The following is a 22,524-nucleotide window of genomic DNA, read 5'->3' as shown; positions in this document are numbered from 1 at the left end:
GGTCAAAATCAAGGTCACAGATTTTCAGAGGACTGTAACTTGAAAACGGTTGATGATCAAGAGATATTTACCCTTTCCAACTTATAGGAAGTGCCATATGGGCTTTCATTTGGCACCATGACCTTTGACCTTGAAAGGTCAAACTCAAGGTCACGGATTTTCAGAGGGCTGTAACTTGAAAACGGTTGATGGTAGACAGATAATTAGCAATATCAACTTATAGGAAGTGCCATATGGGCTTTCATTTGGCACCATGACCTTTGACCTTGAGTGACCTTGAAGGATCAAACTCAAGGTCACAGATTTTCAGAGGCCTGTAACTTGAAAACGGTTGATGGTCAAGAGATATTTACCCTTTCCAACTTATAGGAAGTGCCATATGGGCTTTCATTTGGCACCATGACCTTTGACCTTGAATGACTTTGATAGGTCAAAATCAAGGTCAAAGATTTTCAGAGGGCTGTAACTTGAAAACGGTTGATGGTGGACAGATATTTACCCTTATCAAATAATAGGAAGTGCCATATGGGCTTTCATTTGGCACCATGACCTTTGACCTTGAAAGGTCAAACTCAAGGTCATGGATTTTCAGAGAGCTGTAACTTGAAAACGGTTGATGGTAGAGATATTTTTACCATTATCAACTTATAGGAAGTGCCATATTATGGGCTTTCATTTGGCACCATTACCTTTGACCTTGAGTGACCTTGAAAGATCAAACTCAAGGTCACAGATTTTCAGAGGCCTGTAACTTGAAAACGGTTGATGGTCAAGAGATATTTACCCTTTCCAACTTATAGGAAGTGCCATATGGGCTTTCATTTGGCACTATGACCTTTGACCTTGAAAGGTCAAAATCAAGGTCATGGATTTTCAGAGGGCTGTAACTTGAAAACAGTTGATGGTAGACAGATATTTACCCTTATCAACTTATAGGAAGTGCCATATGGGCTTTCATTTGGCACCATGACCTTTGACCTTGAGTGACATTGAAAGATCAAACTCTAGATCATAGATTTTCAGAAGGCTGTAACTTGAAAACGGTTGATGGTAGAGATATTTTTATCATTATCAACTTATAGGAAGTGCCATATTATGGGCTTTCATTTGGCACCATGACCTTTGACCTTGAATGACTCTGAAAGGTCAAAATCAAGGTCATGGATTTTCATAGGACTATAACCTGACTGCTGATGATTGAGAAATATTACCATTATCAACATATAGGAGTAAAATAAGTGCTGCCGGGCGAGGTTTGTTTTGCTTTGCTTGGTAACACTTGTTACAGCCCGCTTTTGTTTTACGTGCTGAGCTGAAAGAAAAGCAGCCAGCGGGAATTAAACTCCTGCAGTGTGAAGCGCTGCCACCCGGAATAAGCCGCTGATTAGTGCTGTCTGACTCACTGACGGGAAGCGCTGAAGCTATAAATGCGCCCTCGCGCGCCGCACCGCAGCTCACTTCCCGTACGCGCGCGGCGCTCGGAACGGTCACACGCACCTGCTGTGAATACAATACAATACAAAATAATACAAAAAATAAAATAAAAGAAAACTCGGTGCGCGTCGGGAAGCTGTAAGAGCAGGTGAGTAAAGTGAAAATATGTCCGCGGTGAGCGCGCTGCCTTTCTTCAAACCCGTCCACGCGTCCGCGAGACAGCGGCGTCACACACTTCCGGCCAGTGAGTTCCGGTCCCTGAACACCGAGGACGCTGTCAGCGTGTTCGAGATCGAGAGAGAGGGTGAGTTACAGCACTGTCCGCCACACTTACACTCGCAGCTTAAATATTCCGAATGAAACATTTAAAAACTTTTATTTTTCATAAATTTACTCATTTAACTTACCATTTATCTAAGATACTAGCCTGTTTTATTTTAAACAAACAAAAAAACATCAGTTCAAAACAATAAAACACCTTTTCTTAGCAGAAGGATAAACATTAGTGATTCAAACTCTATGGCCAAATAAAGTGTCCATGAATAATATAGGAACAGTGTAATATCCAAGTATGTAAGAAATTAAACTTACTTTCAAAATGTTGGAAAGGTTGAAAATGAAATGTTTCTACTTGTAAAAATACTCTAAAGGGTAAAAGCAAACAGTAGCCTAATTAAAGAAACAGAGCCAGTATTTAGTGTGATCCTTTGCTATAATAATAATAATAATAATAATAATAGCCTGAGATACAGTGTGTTCAGTTTTATAAGGGTTGTTTTACAATCAGGGTACAAAGTTTGTGTCACAGGGGTCCAAAATTCAAATTGATTCAAACTGGTTCTTGTAGCAGTTTTTAAGTGAAGGACAAGTTAAAGAACAGATTTCAGGTCATTTTTTGACATGTGTATGGTAGTTTTGTGTAATCTGCTATAAGATGGGAGAAAAAGTGATTCTCGGAGACGACATTTTTTTTTTTGACAATTCAGAATCCACTACTTCCATAGTGCTTTTAAATATAAGGCTGTAAGCTTTGTGTTAGTTGTCTCTAATATTTATGTCCCAATATCTTGACCACATTTTAGGATGAAAATAATCATTTTAGATATGTTATTTTAGATTGAAAAATTAGCTGTCTCGGAGAGGACTTTTTTTTTTTTTACACAATTACATACTAATTTGATCAAAATAGTCTGAAAACTTACTGGCATTCAACATTAAAACTTAACTATGTTTCCAATGATATGGAACCGAATATGTGTTTTATGGTATAAAGAATGATTTAAGTGCATCCCTTTTGGAGCTACCTGTGGTCACAAAAGCACTTTTTCTAAATGACACGAGTAATTTTGCTAAATATGACATATATTGCCATACATTCACCAAAAATGACATTATCACCAATTTTTTTTTTGCATGGTAAATAGAGCTATCACAGGGCTACAATAAACAACCAAGTTTATTTAGTCAAACCTTTTGATATTGACGATAATAAGTGTTAAATGTGATTTTTAGCTTGCGTACCCTGATTGTAAAACAACCCTTATATTAGCCTGAGATACAGTGTGTTCAGTTTTATAAAGAAATGAGCTGTAAATTTTACTGAGTATCTTCCAGAACCAGCTACAGTTCATCTGGACAATTTGACTCTCGCAGTTTCTTCTTATTTTCTGCAGCAGCCTTCAGTATGTTTTTAATCTGAAAAAGTGTCTCTTCTGTAATACGCTGCTCTCTTTACGGACATACAAACATTCTTCTGTAACATTTAATTTTGTCCTGGAAAACTAATGTTTGGATATCTGAAATGATTTTGTACTGACTTGATCATGTAATCGTCGTAAAATCTATCACAAATCTTGTACTAAGATTTTGCAAAGTACTGTACTTGTGTACTGTACTGTATTTTCCACATGAAACATTTCCACGTTTTAAAAGTACCACCTTTAAGATTATACTTCAGTTTTCTGTGAGAACTTGAATGTCTAACATACCGAAGCGTAATTTCTTGTCATAAGATGCCCCAAAATAATACATTCAGTATGCTTTAATTGTATAAAGTGTTAACACTAGAAATAAATGTACTTTTCATATTAATTCAACTTTGTCAAAAAGTACAAATAACTACTTTTCCTTTAAAAAGGCAGGTATATATTTGTTCTACAGAAGTGATATATTTGATAATCTAATTTATACTGTGTTCATATACTTGTATTAAAAGTACTTTATTAGTCTGTACATTAACATCCATCCCCATTGGCCACTGGGCTCGAACCCAGAACCTTACTACTGCGAGGCAACAGTTTAGCAGGCTAACCACTACACCACCGTACATTAACATTTATGTTCTAAATGAAACAGTTTGAGATTTTTAGAAGCACAATAAAAAAATTGTTATATTTAAAAAATCTTTAAAAAGTTTTTAGTTTTGTCTAAAAATTATTTATATATGCATGCACACACCTTTTTGTTTTGCAAGGTACAATCAATGTAAACGTATTCACAAAAAGTACAGCCCTCCATTTACTTTATATACACCGATCAGCCACTGACAGGTGAAGTGAATAGCATTGATTATCTCATTGCAATGGCACCTGTCAAGGAATGGAATATATTAGGCAGCAAGAGAACACTCAGTTCTTGAAGTGAAGTCGATGTGTTGGAAGCAGGAAAAATGGGCAAGCGTAAGGATCTGGGCGACTTTGAACAAGGGCCAAATTGTGATGGCTAGATGACTGGGTCTGAGCATCTCCAAAATGGCACATCTTGTGGGGTGTTTGTGGTATGCAGTGGTTAGTACCTACCAAAAGTGGTCCAAGGAAGAACAACTGGTGAACCGGCGGCAGGGTCATGGGTGTCGAAGGCTCATTAATTCGTATGGGGCACGAACTGCTGAAAAAGTTAATGCTGGCTAAAACAGAAAGGTGTCAGCATTAACGTTTTTCAGCAGTTTGTGCTACAGTAGCTCTTCTGTGGAATTGGACCGTATGGGCTAGCCTTTGTGCCCTATGCAAATCAATCAATGAGCCTTCGACATCCATGACCCTGTCGCTGGTTCACCAGTTGTTCTTCCTTGGACCACTTTTGGTAGGTACTAACCAGTGCATACCAGGAACACCCCACAAGATGTGCCATTTTGGAGACGCTCAGACCCAGTCATCTAGCCATCACGATTTGTCAGAGTCACTCAGATCCTTACACTTGCCCATTTTTCCTGCTTCCAACATGTCAACTTCAAGAACTGAGTGTTCTCTTGCTGCCTCATACATCCTACCTCTTGGCACATGCCACTGTAATGAGAACCAAATATTATTCATGTCACCTGTCAATGTTTTTAATGTTATGGCTGATTTGTGTGTGTGTATATATATATATATATATATATATATACACACACACACACACACACACACACACACACATTCAGTCCAGGTAAACAAAGGTTAAATGAGAAAGGGTAACACGAGCCTCAAGTATTTAGCACACTTGTTTACTGTCTACAACACTGATTAAACTCTGTGCCCTCCTCAGCTTTCATCTCAGTGTCTGGCGAGTGTCCGTTACACCTGGATGAGGTGCGTCACTTCCTCACCCTCTGCCCCGAACTGTCCCTTGGATGGTTCGTAGAAGGCAGGCTTGTCGCCTTCATCATTGGCTCACTGTGGGACCAGGAGCGTCTCACCACAGTGAGTGGACACACACTACAGCAAAGAGCAAACACATTAAAACTGGAAAGCTGTCATTAAAAAAAATTAAAATAAAAAAAAAGCACATTATACTGTAGAATTTGCAGCAGCCATTATAGATGACAAGGACAAGATATTTAACCAAAACACACATTTATGGTTCAACTTTAAGCAATGGGTTAATTTCAAGTATTAAAATTAACAATGCAGAATTAGAATATCTATTAAAAATAAATAGGCATACAAAAAAAAGGCCTCTCAATACAGTACACAACTGATATTAGCACTTGATATGGTTAACTGGTTTATCCTTCAAGTACAGCTGCACTCATTCAGACTTCCAGTTTATTCCAAAATAAAATACAAATCAGAATAAGAGACGCTAAAATATACACACCTCCAGCAACAGGACAAGAAAACAAGCAAGACAAACCAGCCTGTATACTGTGCACATGAGGAAAACCTGAATGCTTGGGCGAATAAATACGTGTCTATTGGATATAAAGGGATGACGAGGGTAAGGTGTGAAAGATAAACTCAGCAACTGAAGAGCTGAGTTTATTAAGCGCTCGCATGCAGTCAAACAGCGAGAGAGAAGTTTTCTGCAGGAGTGATCAGGATAACAATGCTTTATAAGTAACCTGAACATCCCGATAGAGCTGAGAGAAGTAGAAATGTAGTACTTGTAGAAGTTGAAATGTTTGTACAGAAGATAGAAGACATGGAATGGGGGAATAAATAACTGATGAATGTAACTAAATGGAAGACAAAGTGTAAGAAAACTTGAGAAGAATGTCTCGGTTGAGTCAGATGTCTCAGGGCAGCTAAAACAATGGCCCAGTTGTGATTATAATTAAATAATAAGACCATAGACTTGGGATCAGTGCAAGGTCTACAAACGCACCCGTTTTTTCTTTTAAGGAAAAAAAAAAAAAAGGCTTAAATCTAACATCCAAAAATGCTTTTTTGGTTCGTTCCTCTGGTGGAACTGTGATGGGGATCAGGGTTTCACTGATCATTTATTCCAACCAGCTACTGAGGAACCCATTTAAATTCAGATTATAGATAGTCTGTCTTAGTATAAAATGATACTCCTGTCGAATATTGTGGTTTACACTATAGCGCTGTTGAATTCTTGAATCTGATGTTTCAGAGTTATCGATTTATTTTCTCCAACAGGACAGCTCTGATAGTAGTGTCGGCTGTAATTCAGATCACAGGTTTATATGTAGTGAGAACTAAAGGCCTCTGCATGCTCTTGCGACAAGGCTTTCGCAGATAGCTTTCGCAGACAGTTGTAATTTATCGTTGAGCGGGGAGTAATAGGCGTGTGCGATGTTATTCACCGGCACAACGCAAGGGGGCGCGAAGTCGCTAGGAGTAGTTGGTGGGTGTGGTTAGTGGAGTGTTTATCCTCCGGTTACTTATAATGACTAGAACTGGAGTCGTATAGATGTACGTACTTCCTCAATCAACCGCTCTTCATGCTGCTCCATCTTCGCTCGTGTTTTTAAAAATGCCGGTTGTGAAAACAAACCAAACCGGGAAAGTAGGGAAGCGGAAGTGCGTGTACAGCGGATGTAGAGTGGACCAATCAGAGCCCTCTTGTCTGCGACGCTGTCTGCGAGGCTTCTGCGGTGGTCACAATTTTTGGGAGGTGCGCGCAGAGCGTCTGCGAAGGTGGGGGGGCTACGCAGACACCGTCTGCGACGCTATCTGCGAGGACTGGGTTGTCAGCATAAATTGGCCTTAAGGCTAATATTAACCAGATAAATAGAGGATATTACACGGTTGTGCCAAGATATGAAGTTTATCTTAGAGTGGTGAACATATTCACAAGTGAATGAGAAGATAAACTTCATATATTCGTGCGACTGTGTAATATATTACGTGGACACATCCACAAAAAAATAAGCAAGTTAATCAAAAGAATTTTAATTTTGAACCAGTTCACCATTGTGTCAAAGCACGTCTAGTCAGCAGGAAAACACTGGGAGTGACAGATCGGGGAATTATTAAACATACAGGCCACTTTTTCCATGGAATAAAAACGTGTATTCTATTCCCTTCTAGCGGGTTTATTGATCATCATATAGCTTATCCTCCACGTATTACGCCACTCTACGCAATGGAGAATGAGCGTGCAATATTGTTATAATATTACACCTTGTCAAGACAACACGACGTCACACGTCAGAGCTGATGCGAATATCCAACGACAAAGCTTTTCTGCTGCGCATGCACACAATCATTTCTTTGTCAGCCGGGAAAGAGAGAAGACGAGGTTAATCCAGTGCTACTGCTAGGATTAGCTATGCTATAATTAAGCACTAAAAACTGAAACCGAAGACGCGCTGAACACCCGAAAGGCTACCAAAACATATTCATGTATATTTACAAGAGAAAAACATACCAACGGATGTCGAAAAACTGGAAGACAGACACGTCAGAGATGCAAGACTAGAGAGTGACTGTGACAGTTTGTAAATAAACATGGACGCAAGGTTTGCTTCGTTAAAAGCGGAAGATTGAGAGAATTTTGGCTGCCAGATCACTCCATTGTGCGTAGTTGTCGATGTTGATTTTAAAAGTAACTAAGTAAATTACACAGGGAAAATATTATTCAGCTTGACTGCGCTAGCATTGGCCTTCACTAACAGTACACCGGCTAGAAGGTAACTGGACTGCCGCGCTAACAGCATTGTGTCGCGGGTAAGCTCGCGTTGGGCTTTGAGAATGCCAATACGAAGAGTGTGTATGTATGTATGTATAATAATGGCTGTTTTTCATGGTCTATCAGATATATTTCATTCAGCTAGCATGATATTGAACTCGTCTTCGACTCCTTGAATACCATGCTAGCTGAATGGAATATATCTGATAGACCATGAAAAAAAAGCCAGCCAATATTATTTAAATGTCAGTCAAATGCGTGATGTATTTCATATTAAAAATGCAAGTTTTTCGACCCAAGACGATAAACTTCATATCTTCAAGCCAACGTGTAATATTATATAGACACATTCACAAACAAATGTACCCAAATTTATCAAAAACAATTCATCAATTTCCTCAACTGATGAATTGAACCAAATCAAGATTTGTGTCACGGTTTTGGTTCTCCATGGATGTAGCTCGTATGAAAAATACAAGTGGTGCATTTCCCAGCAAAACACTCATGTCCATACAATATAAAAAGTTACTTCATCATTGATATGGTGAATATTTCTATAGACTTTTAGAGGAGGAGTCTCCAGAGTCAGTGTTTTGTGCACACACATGGTCAAGTCCTGCATGTCAGTCATCTTGAGAACCCTACCAGGAATAACCCTGTCCGCTTTTGTCTCGCGTTCCTTACAGGAAGCTCTGACGCTTCACAAACCTCATGGCACCACCGTCCACATGCACGTGCTGGCGGTGCACCGTACGTTCCGACAGCAGGGCCGTGGTTCCATCCTGATGTGGCGCTACTTGCAGTACCTGCGCTGTCTGCCGTACGTCCGCCGTGCTGTGCTCATGTGCGAGGATTTCCTCGTACCCTTCTACCAGAAGTCTGGCTTCAAGGTTCAGGGCCCATGCGAGATCACAGTCGGGCCGCTGACCTTCATCGAGATGCATTACGCCGTGCGCGGCCACGCCTTCATGCGCCGCAACAGTGGCTGCTGAGTTTACGCAGCTAACACTGCTCGTTTTCTTACCCCAGATGCCAAAGCAAAGAAGAGTTGGGAGGCTTATTCTGGTGGGGAAGTTTTGTCACAGCTTCTGCTTCGAGTCCAAGTTACGTCTGTGGTGTCTTAAGTGTTTGTCCACATTTGTAAACAAAGTTGATCGAGGAAGAAAAAAAAGGGGAGGAGAAGAAAGAAAAACCAACCATCCACATTTTTCACCTTTTGTAGCAGCTGGCTTGATATTTATTGATACAGTTTGATCTTCATTCCATATCTTGAAAATAATCCAGGAGAATATGGTTTTGTATCCTTTATTTTCTCATTTCAGCACTTTTTTTTTGCTTTATTTTACATTGAGAAATTTTGCTTTATTTTCTATCATGCATGTCTGTCATTTTTAAATAAACCTGTTCATTATCAGAAAGGAGGCAATGGTGGGAGGTAAAAGAGGAACACACTGTGAAGGAAACACTACAATTATGAGTTCTCCACTCATGAAATGGTACAGTATTGGGGTGGGTGATATGGTTAAAAAAAAAAAAAAAAGAAAAAGCTTGATAATTTAACACCTGATCACGAACAGCAAGTTGTTACTATGAATAATAGTGTTTGAAAATTGCTGATATTCTCAAAAAAAAAAAAGTAACAATTCATTTCCATATCAGTATTGTATCGTCATATCGGCCATCCCTACATGGTGTGCATGTGTGGTTATAAACGGTCGCTCCGTCGTTAAGCTGTAGTGATATTTCAGCCTTGTTGTTGAGTGTCTTGTGGTTGCTCTAGATGTTTGTTTTGTAGATGAATTAAAGCAGCATTGACTCGACACCCTGCTACTGTGCTCTCTTCTAATCGGAGACAAAAAAAAATTAGCAAGTGCTCTGCGGAGGACAACACGAGGACAGGTTTCAAATCCTGTCTCTGTGAAAGATGTTTAGACCACAAGGAACTGGTTAGAATATCACCCCCACCCAAAAAAAATAAAAAAATCCTCAGATCAAAAAGCCTTTGAAGAAACTCAGCATAAATATTTAATTGTAATTTAAAAAAGTTAACCGAAAGATTGCAAACAAAAGAATTGCTTTGCATAAGATACATTGAATGTAAATGAACACAGCAAATCATATTTAGCTACAGCGTTTAGCTGTTGCCAAGGTGTAGCATTGCAGGCGGGTTTGGTTCAGCACCAAGTAACTGTTCCTGGAATCCAGTATTCAGCTAAACGTGTCCAGTATTTATTAACCATGACCCCCTGTATTTTGGAGATAATTGCCTTTTGCAATTAGACATTACACCACCTTTGCCTCTGTGGAAGCTTGGCTAAAGATCTCTCTGATTTTGTACATTTTGTAAATAAAGAAGAAATAAAAACCATTTTTATACACCATTTTTCATGTTGTAGAATAGAGAACAACTTTTTAAAACACGTTATGTTGAACACGAGTACCAACCATACACTTTCACCCTCTGCTCGAACACCCGATCACATATAACTCCTTAGTAAAAACGTATCATTTGCATATCGAAACCTGATTGGCTCTTACATCGTTTGATGTAATAACACTGTAGAACAAAGAATACATTTTCCCAGCGCCACTTTTTTTTTTTTTTAATTAAATGCCCCAAAATCCTATAATAAAGTCCCACCCAAAAAAAAAAATGTTTAAAAACAATTAGGATTCTATATATTGTGTAGACAGCCACACACATCATTTTAGACATCAAATATGTAAAGTCTTGTAATAACATTTATTTCAAGAAAATTTAATGTTTAAAAGTTTGGTAGCTCATATAAATATAACAAAGTTACATGAATCAGTTGGTAAAAGTACAGAAGTTTGGTCCAGTACCTTTAAATGCACATTACATTTGCATATTATTAAAAAAGTAGGAGATTATCCATTCCCTTTTTATTTAGGTATTTATAAGGCACAGTACAATTTTATTAAAGTAGGAAAAAAAAAATTTCAAACCAGACATACAATGGCAGTTTGATTTTAAAATATACAAAAGTGATGACGACACCTAAGCTAAAACTATTTTTACATTTAGGTTGTTTGAAACACAGATATGTAAACCTTTGAGGTCAACCAGAAAGTCAAGTGCTGCTTCACAGGGTACAAACAGGACGTGCCATTATTTGATCTGTTCCAACAAGTAACCTGTATGGCACGAGCTGGAACATTCAGCTCTCATGTACAGTGCTGTGCATGGCAGCCAAATGGCACCGAAATGTTCGCAGTATGCCTTCAGTCATCAGATGATGTGTTAAGCAGATGCTAAACCAGCTTTGCTGTATTGCACTGGTGACTGAACATGACCAATCAAAGCCTGCTCTATAAGCCACTTATCGAGGCCACGGAATCTCATCACCAGACACGGGTGAGAATCCTGGACAGTTCAGAATGTTCTAAACACTCCAGTCATGTCTGTAAAACCTAAGATGACTAAATTTAATAAATCAAAAAGTTACATTAAGAGTGCCTCAATGTCATTATTCCTCATTATGAGAAAAACCATTCAAGTTCAGTGACATTATAAAAATGCATAATGGACCTTGACCTCAACCTCATTGAACACTGAACTTTGGTATAAACTGGAACACTGACTGCACCCCCCCCAGGCCTCCTCGCCCAACATCAATGCCTGACCTCACTAATGCTCTTGTGGCTGTATGGACACAAATCTCCACAGCCATGCTCCAAAATCTAGTCGAAAGCCTTCCCAGAAGAAGTGTGAAGGTAGTAATAACTGCAAAGCAAGGATTAAATTTAGAACTGGATGCTCAACAAGTACATATTGGTGGGATGGTCAGGTGTCCACAACCCTTTGGCCATATAGTGTACCTAATAAACTGGCAACTCGGTCATTGGGGGATCTGTGCAATTCTCACTCCCAAGTGACAAAAACGCAATGTAGTAACCAGTATAAGGAGTTTTCATAGTGGTAGTGGCATACCCTGGTGTCATAACATAGGGATACTCCAGTGTTATTCAACCTCCTTTCCAACGAATGAAAATGGACTCTTGCCTCACACGGTAACAAACATGTTGCCTGTTTATTTCAAATTAAAGATGGCTTCTGAATTGCATCAATAATCAACTATTTAATGCAAATTCAAAACGAAGGTTCTTACACTCTCAGAACTCGACACCAACAGTCCTGATCTATATCCTACAGACGATCAACCATCAGATCTTGAGGTATTGTGCTAACAAGAACCTCAAACGGATGTGCGGATAGACACACCAATGGCAAAAAAGTTTTAAAAAACAGCCACAAAATAAGCTTTGGAGTTCCTGAATGTTAAATATATGAACTTAAACATCTGTGTTACAAAACAGGAAGGGAATTACTGAGAAATTATTTCAGACATTTCACCTTGCTGTGACCTTACCCTTGTTTTGATCGGTTCATCTGCCGGTTACAACGAGGACTCTATTCTCAGACTGACTGACCACCGGCAAAAATCATAGATAGTCAGAAAAGAGGCTTTGAGTTCCTGTATATGAAATGTGCAAGTAAGCTACTGAAGAGAAGAGGGAAAAAAAAAAACAAACAAAAAAAAAACAAACACCGCAGGAATCTGACCTTGCCCCTTTTCTGATCAATCCCAAAACCCACTACCAAATGGTCAAGGCATAAAACGTACCAAACTGCACCTTTCCTCGTCACTGGGGTTGTACTCTCGAGGGTTCATCTTTCACATGATAATGTAAACGGAGCGAACCTTAAAACAATTTCAGGTCCATAAATTGGCCCTTAGGACCACTCTTGTACCTTTAGGGTCTTCGGGTTCTACAAAAGTTGCCCCATTGAGAGTACCAGCCCAGGACACTGTGCAGGCAGCATGGTGATGCAGTGGGTAGCATCGCAGCCTCATATGGTACCTCCAGGTTCCCCATTTGGATCATGAGCTTGGGTTTGGCTTGGGCTGTCTGTGTGGAGTTTCACATGTTCTCCACAGGTTTCTTCTGAGCTCTCCAGTTTCCTCCCATCCTCAAAAACAAATGGGTAGCTCATTGGTAGACTTCCTCTAGGTCTGAATGCGTGTGTGTGAACAGATACAAGTATGGCACCCTACAACAGACTGGTGCTCTCTGGATCCACCCTGACCAGCAGCAATTACTGCAGATAAATGAATAATGTAACGCAACACCAACCTTCTCAGTCACCCTTCCAACAGTGGAGCAATACAGTTTAAAAAAAAGTCGGTTATTTATGCTTTCCGAGCAGACCCACACAACTACATTGGTAACACACACCTACAAACACCTTCCTCTGAAGAAAAGAAAAAAAAAAGTCACACCTTAATCTATGGTAGATCGAGATTAGGTTAAATAAAGCTGGAGTATCACTTCAATTTGGACATATGGACACAAAAGGCATCATTCATTATCTTCTACAGTGTTTTATAACATGGCACCCACTTGTCAAATCAATAAAATGCTAGTTTAAGGCAAGGTTGACCAAGATGTACCCTGATTTAGTGTCGATAAGAAATTGGTGTAGATTTGTGCATTTCGATAGAAGTCCTGCACAAATCAGTGGATCTCAGAGTAAGTGACTTACTAATGCCTCGAAACTTCAGTAGTCGTCCCATTGTAGCTATCTTCCCCAATCCTTACAGTACTTGGCCTCCAGAAACATCATCATCTTGCAGTACTGTTTGCTGGACTAGTGTGGCCACAATGCACCACATGGTCAATAATGTAGTGGCCAGGATTTGCATGCGAGGTAGCACACAGACAGCAAACCATTCATCCTCGGGCTCGTGAAGGAGCAAGCGTGTTAGTGCCCAGTGGGGTCGTGATCATAGCGCTCGCAGAAATTGCTGGTGAAGGGGATACAGGTGAGATACTCGAGCCATTTCCAGTTGATGGGGTAGATGTAGAACCAGACGATGAGTGAGGAGAACAGCCCGGTGTACACGAGCAGTGACAGGATGATGAGCACACGCTTGCGGTACTTGTCGAAGGTGCCGAAGGTGACGTAGGGCAAAAAGGAGAAGGACAACAGCATGCCACTGAGGAAGCCAAAGATGTGGGCAATGTTGTCGATCCATGGCAGCAGACCACAGAGGAAGAGGAAGAGGACAAGTCCAAGCAGCTTGAGGAAGGCGTTCCATGGCTTCTCCAACATCTGCCAGCCCTGAAAGAGCTCCACAAACAGGCATGCAAGCAGACCGAACTGAGAACCTGCTGGACCCACCTGCGTTACAAGGGCATGAACAGAAAGATTCAAGATTTAGTTATTCGTCACATGTATAATTGTACAACAGCAGTTAAATATTGCAACGACTCCGACAGCTGTGCAAATAGCAAACGTAAACTTTTCAGCTATGGAGAAAAAAGGGAGATGAAAAATGACCGTGTTTAAAAAATAATAATAACTGAAAGAAAATTACTTTTTGCCATTGTTGTAATCCTTTCTTCCTTTCTCCACATATCCTTTTCTTTCACAAGGCCCGTCTTCTTTCCCTCCTTCCTCAATTTCCAACCTGTTTTTTTTCCCTACTTCCCTTCTTGATTTGTGTAATTCCTTACCTTCCTCAATTCTGTCCTTCCTTTCCTTCCTGTCTTCATCTCCATCATCTTGTCTTTCTTGAACTCCTTGCATCTTTCTCTCCTTCCACCCATCCATACCTCCTCCCGTTTTGCTCCGCTTCCTCACCTACCATCAGTCTTCCTTGCTTTCGTAATCTTCCTTATTTCTAAGCTGTCTTCCCTCTTTCCCCTCACATCCTTTAGTTTTTCCTCTCCTTTCTTCCTCCCTTCTTTTCAAAACAATTAAAAAGTTTGCCAATACCACCTCGTTCATAAGCTTTTCTGTATTTTGGCCATTTTCTGCATCGTAGAACATCAAAAGACATCAAAACTACGAAATAACATGGGGCATTTATGAATTGTATGGTAAACAAGCAAAAAGTCTTAAAACAAATAATAAAAATACAGTAAATAGCCCTATTCTACAACTGTAGTAATCCATGTTACCGTACATCAAGAAGCGCTCGACTAAGTAAAGAGAAATGACATCCATCATTACTTTAAGACATGAAGCGTCTTAATTAATAAAAATAAAGAAAAACTACTGAATTAGAAAACGTGTCCAAACTTTTGATTGGTACTGTATACCAAATTGCAGTCGTGCGCATGCTTACCTCACTAATGTTGTTAACATTAGCAATTTGTGTTTAAAAAAAACCCAAACCTTATTGTAGCTAGCAAAATAAAAAGCAAAAAGCCGGCAGGGTTAATTGAGAAACAGGTGCAGAGCTTGTTGATTTCTGTCGGCTGCATAAACAGGAATTGCTGCGTAAATAACTGGTGATCTTTTGTTGCTGGTACACAGGATTGATGAATCAAACAGATGACCAGTTTCATTTCCTTAATGGATAAAATGCACATGTACAGGGCAGCAATTACATCCTAAAATGGAAACCGCCAGAAATGGCAGGATTGAAAAGAATCTGAATATAATGTAATGTAATCAACATGTGCACCAATCATGCAAATGGGAATAAAAACATCTGCTTAATGCAGCTTCATCCACTCCTCCCTCAATCGACACGCTTTCACTGTGTGCTTTTGTTCTTCCTTTCTGTCTATTGCTCCGTTCTGCATTCATTCTTTCCTTATCTTTTCATCTTTCCTGATTTCATTCGCGAGTTAACAAGAGTTTTGTTTGTACATCACATCACATCACAGCTGGGCATAGCTTTATATTAAACAGGCTAATCATCACGGACCGTTCTCGTAACTTCACGCCTAGTCACAGCACATTTCCATTTCACTCCCACATAATCCAGGACGCTCTGGACTCTTGCAGTGGTGTTTTTGTGGCTGGGGACTGCAGTTGACTTGCTGACTTGGGACTGCGGTTGTTGTGAATGGTTTTGCACTCGGGTTAAAGTTGGTGGGGGGTTTATAGCATCAACAAAGCTGACTTTGTTAGGACTGTTAATATTATAGTCATGTTGTCTGTTGGGCGGCACGGTGGTGTAGTGGTTAGCGCTGTCGCCTCACAGCAAGAAGGTCCTGGGTTCGAGCCCCGGGGCCGGCGAGGGCCTTTCTGTGTGGAGTTTGCATGTTCTCCCCGTGTCCGTGTGGGTTTCCTCCGGGTGCTCCGGTTTCCCCCACAGTCCAAAGACATGCAGGTTAGGTTAACTGGTGACTCTAAATTGACCGTAGGTGTGAATGTGAGTGTGAATGGTTGTCTGTGTCTGTGTGTCAGCCCTGTGATGACCTGGCGACTTGTCCAGGGTGTACCCCGCCTTTCGCCCGTAGTCAGCTGGGATAGGCTCCAGCTTGCCTGCGACCCTGTAGAAGGATAAAGCGGCTACAGATAATGAGATGAGATGTTGTCTGTTGTTGCCCGGATGGGGATGGGTTCCCTTTTGAGTCTGGTTCCTCTCGAGGTTTCTTCCTCGTGTCGTCTGAGGGAGTTTTTCCTCATCACCGTCGCCACAGGTGTGCTCATTGGGGATAGATTAGGGATAAAATTAGCTCATATTTTAAGTCGTTCAAATTCTGTAAAGCGGCTTTGCGACAATGTTTATTGTTAAAAGCGCTGTACAAATAAACTTGACTTGACATAATAGAAAATGCTCGGAGTCATGGCAGGGTAGAGGATGTGCTTGAAGACAAAACGCTTGCACACCTTTAAAGTAGAGGAACACTGGAAAACATGATATGCTTCCTGGAAATCACCGAGATTGTGTAAAGCTGTTGACTCAGTAGGACAGACAAGAACTTCATTTTGACCCGATTGACCTCATTAGACTGACGTCATGGCTGGACAGATGGCTAATCTAAGAAACCTCGACAATTGACACGCAAGGTGAAGACACCGGAAGAGTGGGTTTGTCCACACACCCACACGGCTTTAGCCATTCTTACATTACAAAAGCATTAAACAGATACAAACCACACAATGACGAGAGAGAGTGCATGGACATGTTGAAGCAAACATGTTAAGTTAAAATTTACACCATTTTCCTCCCCTCATGCCAAAGACAGGTTTCATGTTTGCTATATAGAAGCCCAGATCTTAATATACTTGCTTCAAAGGCCAACGACTAAGTCTCAAATTTTAAATAAATCATATAGCTGAATGTCATAACTATATTTACAGTTTAGGTAGACTTGTATACAGCTTAAGTGGAACTATGTATATTGTAACATGCATACAGTTTCACCTTCACACTTTAGTAGTGGTTTGTAGACATGAGGAATAAAACCGGATGGGGCATGCAGTAATAGGATAATCGATGGTTTGGGGGTGGGGGAGGGTTTAGTGGCTGGGGCAACATGACCTGGACTGACACGAAGGTGGAGTTACTACCCCAAAATTTATTATTTTCCCCGTTGGCAAATAATTATTTTTAATTCATTTATGAACAACTTTTTCTCCATTGATGGTTACATTTAATGGTGCAGAATGTCTGGGAGAAGTTAGTGCCTATGATCCCTTATGTGATTTTTAAATAAATAAATAAATAAATAAATAAAGTGCACATTAACGAGAAACGGCAAAATTTGCTGTTTAAAAAAAAAAAACAAACTGAAATTGGAGACGCCTTCCATAAAACGTTAAACGTCCCCTTATAGAGGTTTTCGACCCACGTGACCGGTGCCATTTTGACGGTCACAAATATGGCGACTACCGGTAGCGATACACTGTTGATCATGACGAAGTCTCATTGTCGAGTATTTTATCCGGCCTAGATGACGCAAGTAAGAAGCGATATCACCAGAAAATCAATGATGCTGGTGTACGTGATCCGTACACGTTACCAGGCTATCTTTTTCTGGCTTTGCAGCGCGGGTGATCTTCCTGACCTGCAGTCAGGCGTGTGGGAAATACCAGGGAAAAAACATAAAAGAAAAAGGAGCGAGATGCAGAAAACACCTTCACTATCCAGCGACGTAGGGCATTTACAGGGCGAGCAGAGGGAGAGGTATTTGCAAAAATTGAGGTTAGCAGGCTTAGAGAACGACGTTTACCTGCTTCCACCAGGATTGTTCACTGACGTACGGAAGTACACAAAGCCCTCGTCTTTACCTGACTTCGGCCCACATGATCTGTATACCTATGTCGTTAAAACCAGGCTGGGTAACATGCCTACATCAGCGGGTCGTCCCTGGAGCCGGTGGTCGCCATGTTATTAAATGTCATTGAAATAACTTCTTAGTCTGTTGAGACATGACCCATTATAAATTTGCTGTTACCAGGCAATGACCAAGAACTGTATTATTAGGGTCTGTGTAGTTGTAGCAGTGCACTAGCAGCTAGCTGTTAGCACTAGCTAATGTCAACAACAGTAGCTAGTATGTTACTGTAGCAATGTTTACATTCAGTCATTTGGATGACTGTTAAAACCTTTCAGTCTCAAGTTTTTCCTTTACTGTATTTTACTGTACTGTATTTTACAGTTGTATGTCTCTGCAAAACCTGATGAGACACACCAGCTTAATAGAATTGAGGAATGTGTTAAGGACATTAGACACTGGATGCTTATTAATTTCCTTCTGCTTAACTCTGACAAGACTGAAGTACTTGTGCTAGGACCACATGCAGCTAGAAGTAAGTTTTCTGATTACACAGTGACTCTGGATGGCCTTTCTGTTTCTTCACGTGCAGCAGTAAAAGACCTCGGAGTGATTATTGACCCCAATCTTTCATTCGAAACTCACATTGATAACATCACCCGGATAGCCTTCTTTCATCACAGAAATATTGCAAAGATAAGAAATTTAATGTCATTGCATGATGCAGAAAAACTAGTCCATGCTTTCGTTACCTCCAGGTTGGATTATTGTAATGCCTTACTGTCTGGATGTTCCAATAAGTGCATAAACAAGCTCCAGTTAGTTCAAAATGCAGCAGCAAGAGTCCTTACTGGAACTAGAAAATATGACCACATCACGCCTGTCTTATCCACACTGCATTGGCTCCCAATCAAATTTCGTATTGATTATAAAATACTACTATTGACCTTTAAAGCACTAAATGGTCTCGCACCACAGTACCTGAGTGAACTTCTGCTCCTCTATGACCCGTCACGCCTACTTAGATCAAAAGGTGCAGGCTATCTGCTGGTACCTTGTATAGTGAAGGCTACATCAGGGGGCAGAGCCTTTTCTTACAAAGCCCCACAGTTATGGAACAGCCTTCCAAGTAATGTTCGGGAATCAGACACAGTCTCAGCATTTAAGTCTAGGCTGAAAACATATCTGTTTAGTCAAGCCTTTTGTTAATGGTGTTTATGAGGTAAAGGAGTAGATCTGGAGGGTCCTCAGACAGAGTGTTTTGGTAAACTGGGATGTATGGATGCTGTCAGTCCCCACTCGCTTGCTCACTCGAGTTTGTTGACGGTGTAGTGGCTGGCTGCTTTATGTCCCGGGGCTCCCTCATGCCTGTGTTACCTTCTGGCTCTCTCCTTTTAGTTATGCTGTCATAGTTAGTTGCCGGAGTCCCTGCTTGTACTCGGTGCAATATGTATACTGTTCCTACTTATTCAGGTGACATTGGGCATACCTAACCACCTGTGTTTTCTTTCCCTCCCCCCCACCCCAAATCTGTCCCTCTGAGTTACATGGAGTCAACAGGAAATCTTTTGGTGGAGACGGTGGAGACCTCGACTGGCTATCGTAGCCTGCAGGGAATCGGCCGTCAGACATTCTGTCGCATGTCCCAGACCCGGTGAAATGTAACTGAATTGTCTTGGCCAGCCCTAAGGGTCCCATCTGCATCTCATCATTGCTGAAGAGTGTGCTCCCATCACCCAATCAAGCATCCAGCCAGAGCAGGTCATGATATATTTTACCATATTAACATGCCATTGTTGTGTGTTATGCCTGATGTAAAGACTCTAGTCTCTGCAAGCCTACCACACAGATTTAATACTTATCATTTTTAGGGCATACCTAACAACGTGTTTTCTTTCTCTCTCTCTTCCCCCCCCCCCAGTCTGTCCCTCTGAGTTACATGTTGGTCCTGGGATTGAGATGCTGGCCTCTTCTGCCCCTCAGACCTGCTTGATCCATCCTGGTGCCCTGTGTCTGGTCGGAGTTTTATCGCACCGCTCCTGTGAAGGACGGCCCCATGAGGACAGTTGAGGGTTATACCTGTTAAAACTGTTAATATTATAGTCAGGCTGTCTGTTATTGCCCAAATGAGGATGGGTTCCCTTTTGAGTCTGGTTCCTCTCGAGGTTTCTTCCTCATGTCATCTGAGGGAGTTTTTCCTTGCCACCGTCGCCACAGGCTTGCTCATTGGGGATAGATTAGGGATAAAATTAGCTCATGTTTCAAGTCGTTCAAATTCTGTAAAGCTGCTTTGCGACAATGTTTATTGTTAAAAGCGCTGTACAAATAAACTTGATTTGATTATTTACTAGTTTACTGAGCTAGCGCGCTTGGGCAGGCTGGGAGCGAGCGCGCTAGCTCCCAGCCTGCCTGAGCTAGCGCACTCACTCCCAGCCTGCCCGAGCTAGCGTGCTCGCGCCCAGCCTGCCCGAGCGCGCTAGCTCAGTAAACTAGTAAATACAGTAAAGGAAAAACTTGAGACTGAAAGGTTTTAACAGTCATCCAAATGACTGAACGTAAACGTTGCTACAGTAACATACTAGCTACTGTTGTTGACATTAGCTAGCTTGACCTTCAAAACGGCGGACACCGGGGCGTCACGTGACCTGTGACGTCACGTCGAAATCCTCTATAGGGAAAAAAAAAAACCAAACAAGCAAACACCTCATTGTTCCTATGCAGGGCTCAAAATTCATATATTTTTTTCACCAGCCAGCCGGACTAGTTACCTTCCAAAGTAACTAGCCAAACAGAAAATCAACTAGCCAAAATTTGTTCATGTATGAATTTTTACTTCTGTCAAAAGTAACACGAGAGTAGTTACCATTGTTCATGACTAAGGTGCATTTATTTCAAGACCCGAGTATTTTGATACTGTTGTTAAATACATAAATGAGAACAACACAGAGCACCATAATATATCAACAACAAATAATAATATATTGGAAAACTTGGCAACTTTGTGTATGAGTATTGAAAACAAATATACTTACTATCATGACTATAGCACCCAAAATATGTCCAACATGCTTTGTAGTGCTGCTGCCTTTCGTGATGACAGGGGTTTTTTTTTTGCACACTTTACAAACTGGCATTTGCTGTTCCACGTCCTCCTCGCGATATCCAAAAAAAAAAAAAAGCCAGATGACTGACCCCGTACTAGTTCTTTTAGGAACCAATTCGCCTGCTTCCATTTTTAATTTGTCGCTGAAATTGACAGAGCTTACACGGTAGCCTATGCAACACCAGCGATTGCACGAACTGAGTCAGCGCTGTAAACCGAAACTAGAAAATCTTCCCGCAAGTTCCTTTCAGCACAGAGATGTCACCCGGGATTGGTTGGCGAGTGTGTGACGTTATTGTTTTGTTTTTTTTACCCTTAGGCAGCCTCTCACATTACTGCCTGAGGGACAGGGAGAAAGCCACCGGGAAAGGTTTTAAACAAACACGAAACAAACGCAAGTTGGCAGATGACCATAAAATACTCGATAGTTACGATATAATAATTTTATGTATCTCACACAGAATTTTCGGAGATATATCGAGTATATTCGATATATCGCACAGCCCTAGTCTGAATCTTTGCTTCATATACATTTTTTATTTTCAACTAGCCAGCCGGGCTGTCTAGTGACAGGAATTACTCGCCAAATGACAAATTAAGTCGCCTCGGGCAACCAGACCACCGAGAATTTCGAGCCCTGCTATGGTGATTTGTGTCAAACAGCTTTTTAATTAGTTTATTAGTAGTCTCAGATTATACGGCATTTACCCCACAGAAGTCTCTGTACAAGAGCGCTCTGAGAGCACAATATCCCCTGCTGGGAACTATTCTATAACTCTGGTAATGGAATTGTAATATGCGTATTACCGACATATAACAAAGAATCCTGTCAAGTTTCGTGAAATTCTTCCAAAATTGTGGGAGTTGATTTCAGAAGCTGAGCACCCTTCCCGGGACGGACATCGCCACGACATAATCCCCCTTCGGGCCTTTTGGCCAGCGGGGGATAAAAATTGTGAAGGAAGTTGATTTCAGAAAGCAAGCACACCTTGATGAAATTGCCAAAGTAACAAGTTTGTTAATAATCAAGGGCATAACGCTGGTAAAATTTGCCCAAATTAAACGAAATTTCAATATGCGTATAACTGTCATGTTTGCCAAGTTTGGTGAAATTCCTCCACAAATTGTGAGAGGAGTTGATTTCAGAAGAACGTACACCCTCATGAAATTGTCAAAGTGCAAGATATTTAAATCAAGGGTCAAACCTCTGGTAAAATTTTCACAAATGAAATTAAATCACAATATGCGTATTACTGTCATATAACAAGGCCTTTTGCCAAGCTTCCAGATATTCGTCCAAAAATTATGAGAGGAGTTGATATCAGAAGGAGAGTACCCTTCCCGGGATGGACGGAAATAGCTATGACAATCCCCCTTCGGGCCTTTCAGCCAGCAGGGGATTTTTGTGCATTAATACTATAAACATTTCATGTGAATCATCACTGGCATTACTGTCAGAGTTGCTGTTCCAGAAAATGAATCAACACCTCTGAGAATTTGAGATTCAATGATTAAACAGCACGACTGTACAACTGTATACAATAAAATAATTACTAATATAGCCACCCTTAATTAATTATATAAAAATA

General features: G+C 40.8%; 2 protein-coding genes across 3 annotated transcripts in view; one reads left to right on the top strand and one right to left on the bottom strand.

Moving 5' to 3' along the window:
• The first annotated feature begins 1,543 nt into the window (after nt 1–1,543).
• On the top strand, nt 1,544–10,169 carry aanat1 (arylalkylamine N-acetyltransferase 1). Its single transcript, XM_060918147.1, has 3 exons — nt 1,544–1,738; nt 4,960–5,114; nt 8,475–10,169. Exons 1-3 carry the CDS (start codon nt 1,600–1,602, stop codon nt 8,778–8,780), a joined length of 600 nt encoding a protein of 199 aa, XP_060774130.1. The 5' UTR covers nt 1,544–1,599; the 3' UTR covers nt 8,781–10,169.
• A 341-nt stretch (nt 10,170–10,510) lies between these two features.
• LOC132884905 (inactive rhomboid protein 2-like) overlaps nt 10,511–22,524 on the bottom strand; it is a 102,621-nt gene continuing 90,607 nt past the window's right edge. For both annotated transcript variants that reach the window (XM_060918955.1, XM_060918954.1), the window contains exon 19: nt 10,511–13,993. In XM_060918955.1, coding sequence (XP_060774938.1) covers nt 13,574–13,993 — 420 coding nt within the window. In that variant the 3' untranslated portion in view covers nt 10,511–13,573. The remainder of the gene's footprint in view (nt 13,994–22,524) is intronic.

The sequence above is a fragment of the Neoarius graeffei genome, chromosome 4, assembly GCF_027579695.1.
Source record: "Neoarius graeffei isolate fNeoGra1 chromosome 4, fNeoGra1.pri, whole genome shotgun sequence".
Taxonomy (NCBI): Eukaryota; Metazoa; Chordata; class Actinopteri; order Siluriformes; family Ariidae; genus Neoarius; species Neoarius graeffei.
Note: the sequence above shows the minus strand (reverse complement) of the source record. Positions and strands in the feature narration are given on the sequence as shown.